The 11,405-nt window shown below is 46.4% G+C and overlaps 1 protein-coding gene across 3 annotated transcripts in view; it reads left to right on the top strand.

Annotated features, from left to right (window-relative positions):
- LOC117415464 (leucine zipper putative tumor suppressor 2 homolog) overlaps positions 1-11,373 on the top strand; it is a 41,870-nt gene extending 30,497 nt beyond the window's left edge. For all 3 annotated transcript variants that reach the window (XM_059025998.1, XM_034025852.3, XM_034025853.3), the window contains 4 exons: positions 4,396-4,902; positions 6,041-6,601; positions 6,863-7,132; positions 7,844-11,373. In XM_059025998.1, the coding sequence (XP_058881981.1) occupies positions 4,423-4,902; positions 6,041-6,601; positions 6,863-7,132; positions 7,844-8,578 (2,046 nt within the window). In that variant the 5' untranslated portion in view covers positions 4,396-4,422 and the 3' untranslated portion in view covers positions 8,579-11,373. The remainder of the gene's footprint in view (positions 1-4,395; positions 4,903-6,040; positions 6,602-6,862; positions 7,133-7,843) is intronic.
- Positions 11,374-11,405: the final 32 nt, after the last annotated feature.

The following is an 11,405-nucleotide window of genomic DNA, read 5'->3' on the forward strand; positions in this document are numbered from 1 at the left end:
CTTCAGTGTGGCTGATCTGAAACCCTTCTATTTTGACATGATTGTTAAAATGATTCATAAAAACATGCCGGCGTCCCCCTGTGGCGTAAACCAACTGTATCCATGAACAATAAACTGCAGTCCTGCTGTTTCAGCTGAAGCCTGTCCCAGATTGGCTTGTGATGAGGGAAGGTTCACAGCTGAGTAAACATACCTTGGCTGTGCCGAGTGTAATTGTAGAGCCAGACTCTCCTGCCCACGCTTGTAAGCTACTTGTTGTTTTTACAGCTTCCCTTCGATGATGGATGGCAGTCTTTGGGGCACCTGTCCAGGTACTTGTAGAAAAGCATTAGCAGCTGCAGAGCAGAGCCCCACCCTTGACCCCACCCCCCTTGTAGTTGGGAAGACAGGCTGGGTATTTTAGATGTCACAGTCATCAGTCATTGTGCTCCTCTCGCACAGTGCTGATGAAAGTGTTCAGGGATATGGATGCTGGTCATGTCGGTATATTGGTCTATCATGTTTCCTGGTTTGTGCCAAGCCAGCTTTTTGGCCAGGCATTCTCTGCTGTAAAAGCTGTTTGCTGTTCAGTATGATGCACCCATTTCTATCTGTTCTAGAACCATGAAGGTTGTCCTAAGCCAGGCACAACATCATACTGGAACTGGACTAAAAGCTTTTGTGAATGCAGCAGCTCAAGCTGCTTCTCCTTGTTCCTTATTCAGTCAGACCCGGTTGGGGGAAGGGCTGAAGAACAAGGAGTTCACACAGGTGGTCCTGTTTGACAGATGTGCAACGTGAGCCTATAGGAACGGGACTGGTCCAATCGGGCCCAATGAGTGAAGAGTATCTGACATGGAGCCCGCCGGGTCCGCATTGCTGCCCATCCTTCTCAATGGAAAACGAGGTGATGAAGGGGAAGTAATCCCATTGCTCTCCAATGCCATCACCCCCGGCAGAGCTTTTCTGAACGGCATGGGGTGGGTGGGCGTGACTGTGGAGAATGCTGGAGAAAAGGGAGGTTGTTCAGATTAACCTTGGATTTGCATGCATTTCTAAAGAGGGGCAGCACAGCGGAAAAAAACTGCAGCTCCCCCTGGGCGTTGGCAGTAATTCCTTTTGAGAAGAAACTGGTTGGGACTGAAAGGGAGAATCAGCATATCTGTGGGTCTGGAATGGACACAAAGGGCCTGGTTTCTTCCTGGTTTTTGAGCAGAGTGTCCATGTACAGGGTGCAGATATCCAGCATCACTGATATCAGCTGCTCTCTTGATGGATTCAAGGCAGTTCACAGGTTGCTTGGACTGTCAAGGCACTGAACTGCATTCATCCCTAAATTCCAACTTGTCCAGTTTGGGGGAACTGATCCTCTTTGGTTTATTACGTCATTGACTAACACAAACCAAAAGACAACTGTTTCTTGAAGAATTAGGTCACAGTGTACTGTACCTTGTCTTAGTTACATAGCTTTAACAGCAATTCTAATATGCAATTGCATGGAATTGGTCTTGTGTATGTGTGTGTGTGTGTGTGTGTGTGTGTGAGGGATTTGAACTGGCTCTAAAATACATTCCTGCATAGGAGGTAGGTAAATGAAACTTTCTTTGTAACAAATTGCTATGAGGAACAGGCTAAGCAGTCCCACTAGCTCTCCACCTTTTTGAAAGGATAAAGCAGCATGAGATGAAAGGGAGCTGGAAAGAGATGTAGGTTATTCCTTCAACTGCAGGGAATCTTCCTGGCATTGTCACTGCTGTATAAAGCTGTTCAAATCAGGTGCACTGGGGGCTCTAATAACTCGCACTTATTCAGGCAGAATGTGACGGTTTAGAGTTTAACGCGCCGGATAACAAAGTAGCGAGCCCTTTAAATCCACAAGTGTCATTGTCTCCACTCAGTCATCCTTTCAAGCAACACTGGTTGCTAACATTATTGTCAAAGACATTTTTTAATTAACTCCAGGTCTAGGAAATGTTAGAACTGGTTGCTGGTTCAAATGGAAATAACCAAAATGACCAAACATAGAAAAATGTCAGTGACACTAAAAAATATAAATAATAATAATAAAACCCAATTTTGTTTTTTTAGAAGAATGCTTTAATCAAAGTAAGTGATCATTACTAAATGAACTGAAAGCTTGTTTTCATTTTATTACGTCTCATGCTCCTCATCCCCTCCTAGGTTTCTTGGGATTAAACCACACTGCAAGACCATCCATCTCCCAGTCACCCAGCTCTCTGCTATAACCATTCAGCTTTCGAATCCCTTTGTTCATCCCAAGCCTGTCGGCCATCCAATACTCCTGGTAAAAACAATCATGCAAAGTTAAACTCGGTATAGGATCTGCAGCATGGGAACAGGAACACAGTGTCAGGAACAAAGCCAAGGATCAGGGGTCAGCGAATGAGACAGAAAGGTCACAAATGCACTTGAGCTCCCTGTCCCCATGGGGTCGTCAATTCCAATTGGCGATGCTCTCTAATCACATTATCCAGGCAGAGTCAGTGGTCTGTTCAAGTTGAAAGATGAGAAACGGGTGAAGTGATCCATACGCAATCATCCCCTGCAAAGGAGTCTTGGGCTCTCCAGCTGAGTGCAAGACCTACTTTGCATTCCCCCGTGGAGGAGCAACCTTGAGATTTTCTCCCAGGGCTCCTGTTGCTTCACTTGGGGTGGATCCATCCCAGATTGACTAACATGGAAACTGCCTAGCATAATCATTGCATCATGCCATTCTGCTGCACTGTCCTGACAGTCAGTGACTTGCAGTGTGCGCAATTTAGCTTTCCTATTTTAGCTGACAAGTGACATCACTTCCTGGGTCATTCAGAGCACTGCCGATCCTCGCTGTATACCTGTCCCCTGTCCTTCGGGTTCTCTTTTTCCTAGTACAGCAAACATCGCAGGTCTTTATTTACGAAGGGTGTTTGTTCTGTTTAGGATTGGAACTTGCTGATCCTCGGTCAACGCTGCTTAACTTGTCTATCCTCCTGCTTGCGATTGACAGAGCAGGAAGCTGTCAATCCTTTCCCAACCCAGGTGCAGCAGCCCTTGGATAGTTATCCTCTGAAAGACCTGCCCGACTCTTTGGGCTGGCTGCAGCAAGCTTGAGGCATGTTGACAGGTGGATGGGGGTACGGGTTAGAAGCTTCAGCCTTGCGTCATTTCCTAAAAGTTAGTGACATCAGTTATGGGAAAATGAGAATTAGTCACGGTATGCCAGCATAAATTTTTGCCATGATGGCGGATGTAGGCAGCTCAGAATGGACACACACACACACATACACACACACACACACACACACACACACACACACACACACACGGTTCTTTCTCCAGACACTGTCACCTCTGATCTATCCAGACAAATGATATAAACCATCATGGCGTGTACTGCAGAGGGATGTTTCTGCTTTTCTGATTCTCTCTGTGAGAGACATTGTATCGCACACATACTCACAGCTACATCCAAACATCACATGAGATGCCTAAAGCAAATTGCTGTCCGCTTGAATGGTCAGCTACACTTAGAACGAGTCATTGTTGTGCACATGTCCTGCTCTGTGCTCTTATTTCATTGAAGTGTTTCTCGTATTTAAAGATTGTTCTGTACAAGTACTCTGTTGTGCACAGATAAAAAATAAAAAAAGATAAAGAATTTATAAGTTGCAGCTTTTCAGTGTGTTACACATGATGGAAGTTGCAGGATTGTCCACCTCCATCTCCCATGTTCAAAGCCGATTGCATATCCTCTTTAAATACATTCAGCAGCGGGTGGCTTTCTGACATTTTATACTTTAACAAACAAGTTGAGCTGTACCTCTACAAATCGACTTGCTTCAGCAGGCAAAATAAATAAATACATAAAAAACCTGCTTCCAGGTAGCTGCTGTACTAGATGCTATAAATATAGCATTTAACTCCGTTCTAGTGTCTTTGTAAAAAAATATATTTATTTTATGTGGAAAAATAGTTTCTTTGGTTGTGACAATCATTTAAAACGTGGTTTCATACAGTAAGTAGATGAGCGGCAGGTCTCTGGAAGATGGGCATTCTGCTCTGTCTTGTAAGCGGGTCTCTGGAAGATGGGCATTCTGCTCTGTCTTGTAAGTGAGTCTCTGGAAGATGGGCATTCTGCACTGTCTTGTAAGTGAGTCTCTGGAAGATGGGCATTCTGCTCTGTCTTGTAAGCAGGTCTCTGGAAGATTGCATTCTGCTCTGTCTTGCACTGAAGATCAGGGCAGTGGACAGTCCTGTGTGTCTGTAGGCCTTGCACAGGCTTTCGTCTACTCTTTCCAAAAGAGGGGGGTCTCTTCCTGTAGAATAACAGCTAGATGGGACGGAGCGGATAGATAATCATTGTATTTCTATAGATATATTCAGTAACCACCTACTCTTCCTGTTCTTCTCCCCCAGGGTGTGTGGGTACAGTGAGCCGCCACCATGGCCCTGGTGCAGACTCTGCCCGTACCTATTGATCACCAGAACGCCGGCATCGATATCCAGCACCGGGCTGTTCCCAGATCCCCCTCCAGCCGCAGTGCAATGGGTTCGGTCAGCAGCCTGATCTCGGGGCGCACCTATCAGGAGCATCCATGCAGGACCACCGAGTTCCCCTCCAAGAGCCGCAAGCCAGCGTCGGGACCCAACGTCTTCCGCCAGCAAGATGGGCAGCTCAGGAACGGCTGCTGTAAGGACCCCCTGGTCAGCGGTGTGCCAGCCAGGAAGGCAGCCCCTGTTCCCGCGAGCAACAGTAATTATGCTTACCTGAACGAGGAGTTTGTTGGGGACTGGAATGACAATAACATGACTCCCAGCAGCCCTTGTAGCGAGCCTGAGGAACTCCAGGAAGCAAAAGCAGCAAACGGGAATATCGGGGGACCCCCACCAAAACTGATTCCTGTTTCCGGAAGACTGGAAAAGGTGAGGTGGGGTTTAAATTGTTTTGACCATTTCAGGCTCATTCAGTCCCTTGATGGCAAATCTTGCCAATGCTGCTTGCAAATTCCTGCTGTCTGTACTGGGATTTGACCTTTAGATAACCCATTCCAGTGACCTTGGTGAACCGTATACCTGACCCATAGCAAGTATTCTTGGCATGAAGCAGATACTTATGCCTGCTGTATTTATTATGTGTGTGTTTGGATGTATCGCCCTCCCCCAGCCATTTCTCTGATCAAACCTGTACATTCCAATGTTTGTTTAAACTGTTACACCAGGACCCTCAGGAACAAGGCTGCCACGTTAACATTTTAAACATATAAGCCACCAACTGAACAGTAGTGTTTAAACTATGTAAAGGCCTTCTCAAGCAAAAAAAAAAGTAATTGAAAGAATAAACCCTTACCACTCTTCCAGCAACAACATAGTGAGATGGAAGAAAAACGAATCTGAATTTAATGCGATGTTGAGCACACACCAGTTGGTGCTTTTACTTCAATGCTTCCCCGCTGCCAGTCGTCTGACATTCTGGGAGTGCACAGGGAACTCGGAGTAGCCGTTTGGTAGAAAAGGCCTCGAGCTCTGTGCATGGTGGAGACTGTACAGTGGTTCAACTACAAAAGCAGAGAAACAAAACAGGACTGGGTAATGTAATGGTGAACCGGGATGTCATTGAGTCAGTATGAAATTGCAATGCAGTACAAGAAACACATCTGAGGATAAAATGATTCTGAAGTAAAACTGCTACTTCATGGTTTTATACATGCACTCTGTACAGCAAGCTAATGCGCAAAGCAATGCACACATTTCCACCTGTAATTCATTGCTCTTGATAAGACATCTGTGACATCACCAGCATGCTATCTAGGAAGGACAGGGCTGGGGGTAAGAACTGTAGGATTCTTAATTCCAACTGGAATTCTTCAGTCAGAGAGTATCAGACAGAGAACAGGCTTGCTGAGGGTTTTATGTGAGCAGCTTTGTGCTATTCCTGTTAGCGTGTTTCATTGGTACAGCTCGACTCGGGTGATCACAGTTGCTGTACAGGAGGGGTCCTGCTTCTTATACAAAAGGGAAGTTAGAAATGCAGTGTGTGTGCCTAATGTTTTTACATTTCCAGAACATTGAGAAGATGTTAATCCGACCCACAGCCTTTAAACCTGTGGTGCCCAAGAACCGAAACTCTGTGCAGTACCTGTCTCCACGGCCAGGGGGCAGTGCAGGGAGTGGCAGCAACCTGTCAGAGAGCCAGGGCAGCCTGAACCTGCTCCTCCCGGCAGACAAGCGCTGCTCCTACAGTGGGGGGCGCAACGGCAGCAGCCAGTCCTGTACCATGTCAGACTCTGGCAGGAACTCTCTGTCCAGCCTGCCCACCTGCAGCACCGGGTACAGCCTGTCCCAGACTGAGGCCCCCAGCGCACACCTGGACCCCTCCCGGGCAGCCCTCAGGCATGGCCACTCCAACTCGGACAGCGGGCGCTCCTCGTCCAGCAAGAGCACCGGCTCTCTGAGCGGCCGGGGGCAGCCCCTCTCGGACAGCGGCTCCTGTGGCCGCTCCCCGGGCCCTGTGGAGGTGGAGGAGGGGCTGATCCGCGAGCTGGAGGAGAAGCTGAGAGAGAGGGAGCTGGAGCTGCAGCAGCTGAGGGGTAACCTGGACGAGAACGAAGCCGCCATCTGTCAGGTGAGCCTGGAGGGTGTGCTGGGGACTGCTGGCCAAGTAACTGCTGTACAGCTGCCATCAAAATGTAATGGCCAGACTTTAGAGATCCTACCGTAATCCGTACCGTAAACTCTCTCTCTCTGCCTGTCTGACTGCCTGCCTGTCTCTCTCTGCCTGCCTGCCTGCCTACCTGTGTCTCTCTCTCTCTCTGCCTGCCTGCCTGCCTGCCTGTGTCTGTCTGTCTGTCTGTCTGTCTATCTGACTCTGTCTGTCTGTCTGCAGGTGTATGAAGACAAGCAGAAGCGCTGTGAGTTGGAGCTGGAGGACCTGCGTCAGAGCTGCTCCTCGAAGCTGAAGCAGGCTTCCCAGAAGGCTCAGCGTGCCCAGCAGGTCCTGCAGCTGCAGGTCTTCCAGCTCCAGCAGGAGAAGAAGAAGCTGCAGGATGACTTCTCCCAGCTCCTTCAGGAGAGGGAGCTCCTGGAGAAGAAGTGCGCTTCCATGAAGCAGCAGCACACCGAGCTGGGGCCCCGGCTGGAGGAGACCAAGTGGGAGGTGAGCATTGGCATTCATCCCCGTCCAGGGAATACCACGGAACTGTATATTTGTTACAATAAGTAATAGCAGGTTGATTCTTCCTCAGTGAAATGGTTGCTCTGAAGGAACAAGTTAATTTGCCTTGGTTATACAGACATGAGGCTTCTTGCTTGTCTATTGATTCTTAAGCAATTGTGTGTCACAAGAGGTAGAAGCGATATGATTTTGAGGAATTTTTCATCAAGTACTGTAGTTGGTAAACTGATGTCAGAATATTATCCAGCCCTTAGCTGAGTAATGACAGGCAAAAAAGTGGGATTCATTACCCAGTGATGTTTATGAGAGCTGACTGCTAAACAATGTAAAGAATTCCACTGAATGTCAACGCGCAAAAAAAAACTAACAAACACCAGAATGACGTGTTCTTAGAAAATTAATTTTCCATGTTGCTGACATTTTGATTCTGAAGATATTCTGTTTGTGTAATGTAGTCATTTCACAAATTATTTTACTTTATTTCAAAATAATTTCTGCACAGTACTGAGAGAAAAGAATTTGATGCAAGCTTTTTATAACAATTATCCTTTTTTAAATTAAATAATAAAAAATATATAGGAATAGCTGAATAGGTTTAACAAGTGATCAGTTTACACTTGTATTCTAACTAGGAATATCTGTGCTTGTGCTCCCAATCCCCTCCCCTCCCCTCCCCCCCCCCTCCCCTTCCAGGTTTGCCAGAAGTCCGGAGAGATCTCCCTTCTGAAGCAACAGCTAAAGGACCTGCAGACAGACTTGAGCCAGAAGGCCAGTGAGATTGTTTCCTTGAAGGCACAGCTGCGCGAGTCCAGGGCCGAGCTGCAGGCCGCCCAGGCTCACCTCCAGGAGCTGCACTCAGCCACCCGCACACGCACCCTGGAGCTGGAGGTGTGTGAGAACGAACTGCAGCGCCGCATCAGCGAGGCTGAGCTCCTGAGGGACAAGGTGGGCCGGTTGGAGGAGGAGGTTGTCCGTCTTCGGGAAGCGCTGAAAACCCCCAATGGGCAGTGCCTAGGGAGGAGCTTCGGCCTGGCTCTGCCCACAGGCTCGGGCTACAGGGAGGAAGAGCAGTCCCTGGCATGCGAGAGCGATGAAGCCAAAGCCCAGCGTCAGAACGCAGACGCCCTGCAGGGCCTGAAACAGCAAGTGGAGAGGCTGAGGGCAGAGCTGATGTATGAGAGGCGGAAGAGCGAGGACCAGTCGGAGAACTTTGAGTACGAGAGGCGGATCTGGCAGGAGGAGAAGGAGAAGGTTATCCGCTACCAGAAGCAGCTGCAGCAGAACTACATACAGATGTACCGCAGGAACCGGGAGCTGGAGGGGGCCATGAGGGAGCTGAGCCTGGAGCTGGAGACCCGAGAGCTGGAGGACCTCGAGGTGCACAGCGCGGAGATCCGATTCGAGGAAATCACCGCCACGGAGATTTAGCACTAGGGCTGAAAGCCACTGGTCCATCTGAGGCCAGTCGAGCTTCAAAGAATCAACATTTCAAAGACTCACGCCAAGCCCAGAGCTATGGCAACACAGCGGGCTGGGAGGATGTCAGACACAGTTTTTTATTTTTGCAGCATTCGGTGTGGGAATCTATGCTGCAAAACCCCAGGGAGGACACTACAGTGTATACTATACAAAGCTTACTCAGGCTTGAGAAAAGTGACTCCTTCCCTGAGTACACACAACAGTGCCATTCTGTGCTATAGAGGGTTTAACAGTTATCTGAATAGGCTTCTGTTTCTCCTCTGCAATGGGACGTAAAGCAGCAAACCTATGCATAACGGTATTGAATGACATCATGTGCTTTATATTCAAAAAGGAAAACCAATGGGTCTGGATTCGGGACTTATGGCTATTTCAGTGACCAGACTTGTTGTTTAGCACAAAGAAACCTTCGGCAAGACCAGATTTGTGTTTGGACCCAACGGATTGCACTAAAACCGAATCACATATTATGAAGAGGAGTTAGCAGAACTATGCCTGTGGGGTAAAGCCTGGAGGTATTAAGGAGTCATGATTTTAGCCTGCCATTTCTGTAAGGTGATTCATATGTCATATTTCAGGTTGAATGTGACACTGCAGTACACCAAATCTGCTGTTCTTTTTGTGCGCTATTGTTTTTGGATACATTTGTTTTTGGACCTTGATAAACTTTTATTAATAAAACAGACACAGCCAAATCCTTCTGATCAGTCCTCCCAGTTAACATGCCAAGCACCATTCGGAAGAAACTGGGTTGGATTCATGATGATGATGATGATGATGATGATGATGAAGCTGCTCACAGTTGGAGACAAGTGTCTATTGAATAAAAGCTTCCCAGAAAGGGTGTGCAGTTTCCATACCTAAAGGGATCAATTCTAATTTTGATTGTTGAAGTTGAACCCACTTTTCAGATGTATATTTTTGTATGATGAACTGCAAAAGCCAAAATACATATATGTTTTTTTACCTAAAACACATAATAAACCCCATTGTAATTGCGCTCGCCACCAAACCATGTATGCTTATATTACAGTCGCAGACAAAAGTATTGGCAATCTATGCTTAAAGTGTATTTGTTTTTTTGATGAAGGTTATTTGCTACATCACTAGAAATTGTGTGTTTTGCTTTTCGTTAGTTTACTCAGTACTTGTCCGTAATCTGTTACCTAGAATTCTACTATGCCGTTACTTTGGTCTGCGACTGTACATGCTGTATATAGTTCTTGCAGTTTGCTGAGGTAGGCTGTGGATGTAATTCACTGCTAAGGATGTAATCGTGTGGCCATTGTTTTACTCCAGCTCTTACAAGAAGGGCTCTTTCTGTCTCTATTCCCTCATTTGTCAAGAGTTTCTATCTGCAGGATGCGGCTCCCATGGGCTAAGTAGAGACTGACTTCACAAGTTAACTGAATTTAAACCCCAGTAGTAGAGTGCTCCCCTATATGCCATTAATCCCCTCCTAAATTAATTGTGTTTAAAAGGAAACTGTCAAGATATTATTCCAGCAAAGCCTCTTAAGAACTTGCTGCCCTGATGAAGCAACATTTGTGGATAAAACTAATCGGGACTGTGCCTGCTTCCACACTTCCAGGACTGTGCTGCCTCCACACTTCCAGGACTGTGCTGCCTCCACACTTCCAGGACTGTGCTGCCTCCACACTTCCGGGACTGTGTCTGCTTCCACACTTCCAGGACTGTGCTGTCTCCATGCTCCCTGTCCCATCACGCATGTTAGTGTAGAGCAGTTCAATGGCACAATCAAACTTAAACATTGAAACTTCCTTTTTTATACCCTTTTGAGATGGATTAAATAATTATATTTCATGAACTTTTTTAGTTGTAGTTGTAGTGCTGTGTTATATATAAATGATATATGACCCTAACCTTAACCCTTTCTAGTGATCTTGTAAGAAATCACACAAAGATCAACTTTTTCGTTTGAAGCAGTATGTTGACTGTGTCCGCATTCAAGAGAAATACACTGGTGGAAGAATACCAACCTTTTTAGTCGTAAAAACCTCTCTTTCTCGTCGCCCATAAGCATGAACTACACGAGAACTTGACGATCATTTTAATTTCTCAATAGGCTCTCCTACAAATTGATCTGGAGGCCATAGAGTGGGACAGTGTCTCAAATGTCACCCGCTGAACCAAAAGCAAACAGAATAAAACACAGAAGTGATGAAGAATCAGCTGTGCAGGGTCATCTCGGGGGTGCTGCTGTGTGTAAAGCAGCAAGCTGAGGGCTGTAGCCAGCGTATAGGGGAACCCAAGCAGGATCATTAACACCAGCGTGATGTCGAGTCCTTCAGAGCAGGATCATTAACACCAGCGTGATGTCGAGTCCTTCAGAGCAGGATCATTAACACCAGCGTGATGTCGAGTCCTTCAGAATATCTCGTATAACAACATGATTTCCAGGCTTCCAGATTCCTGTACGTTATATCCACATGCTGTACAGGTATTGCAAAGAAGTCCATAATGTAAATATCTGTAACATTGTAGACTTTAATGTAGACGCACTATATATACATATATATCGATCTATTTTAAAAGTAGCGACTGAATAGATCAAAGCAAAATAACTGGTTTTCATTCTTGTATGTGTGTGTTTGTGTGTATTGGTTTCCATACTTGTTTTTTTGTTTATCCACAGTGTATGTAGCCATTCTGTATATTTTTCATGTTGTAAATCTTCTGTACAAAACAATACTGTGTTTCTAATAAAACCCAGTTGAAAAGTATCTAAAGGTGATTGCACTGGTTTTTCAAGACC

The sequence above is a fragment of the Acipenser ruthenus genome, chromosome 7 (assembly GCF_902713425.1).
Source record: "Acipenser ruthenus chromosome 7, fAciRut3.2 maternal haplotype, whole genome shotgun sequence".
Lineage (NCBI taxonomy): Eukaryota > Metazoa > Chordata > Actinopteri > Acipenseriformes > Acipenseridae > Acipenser > Acipenser ruthenus.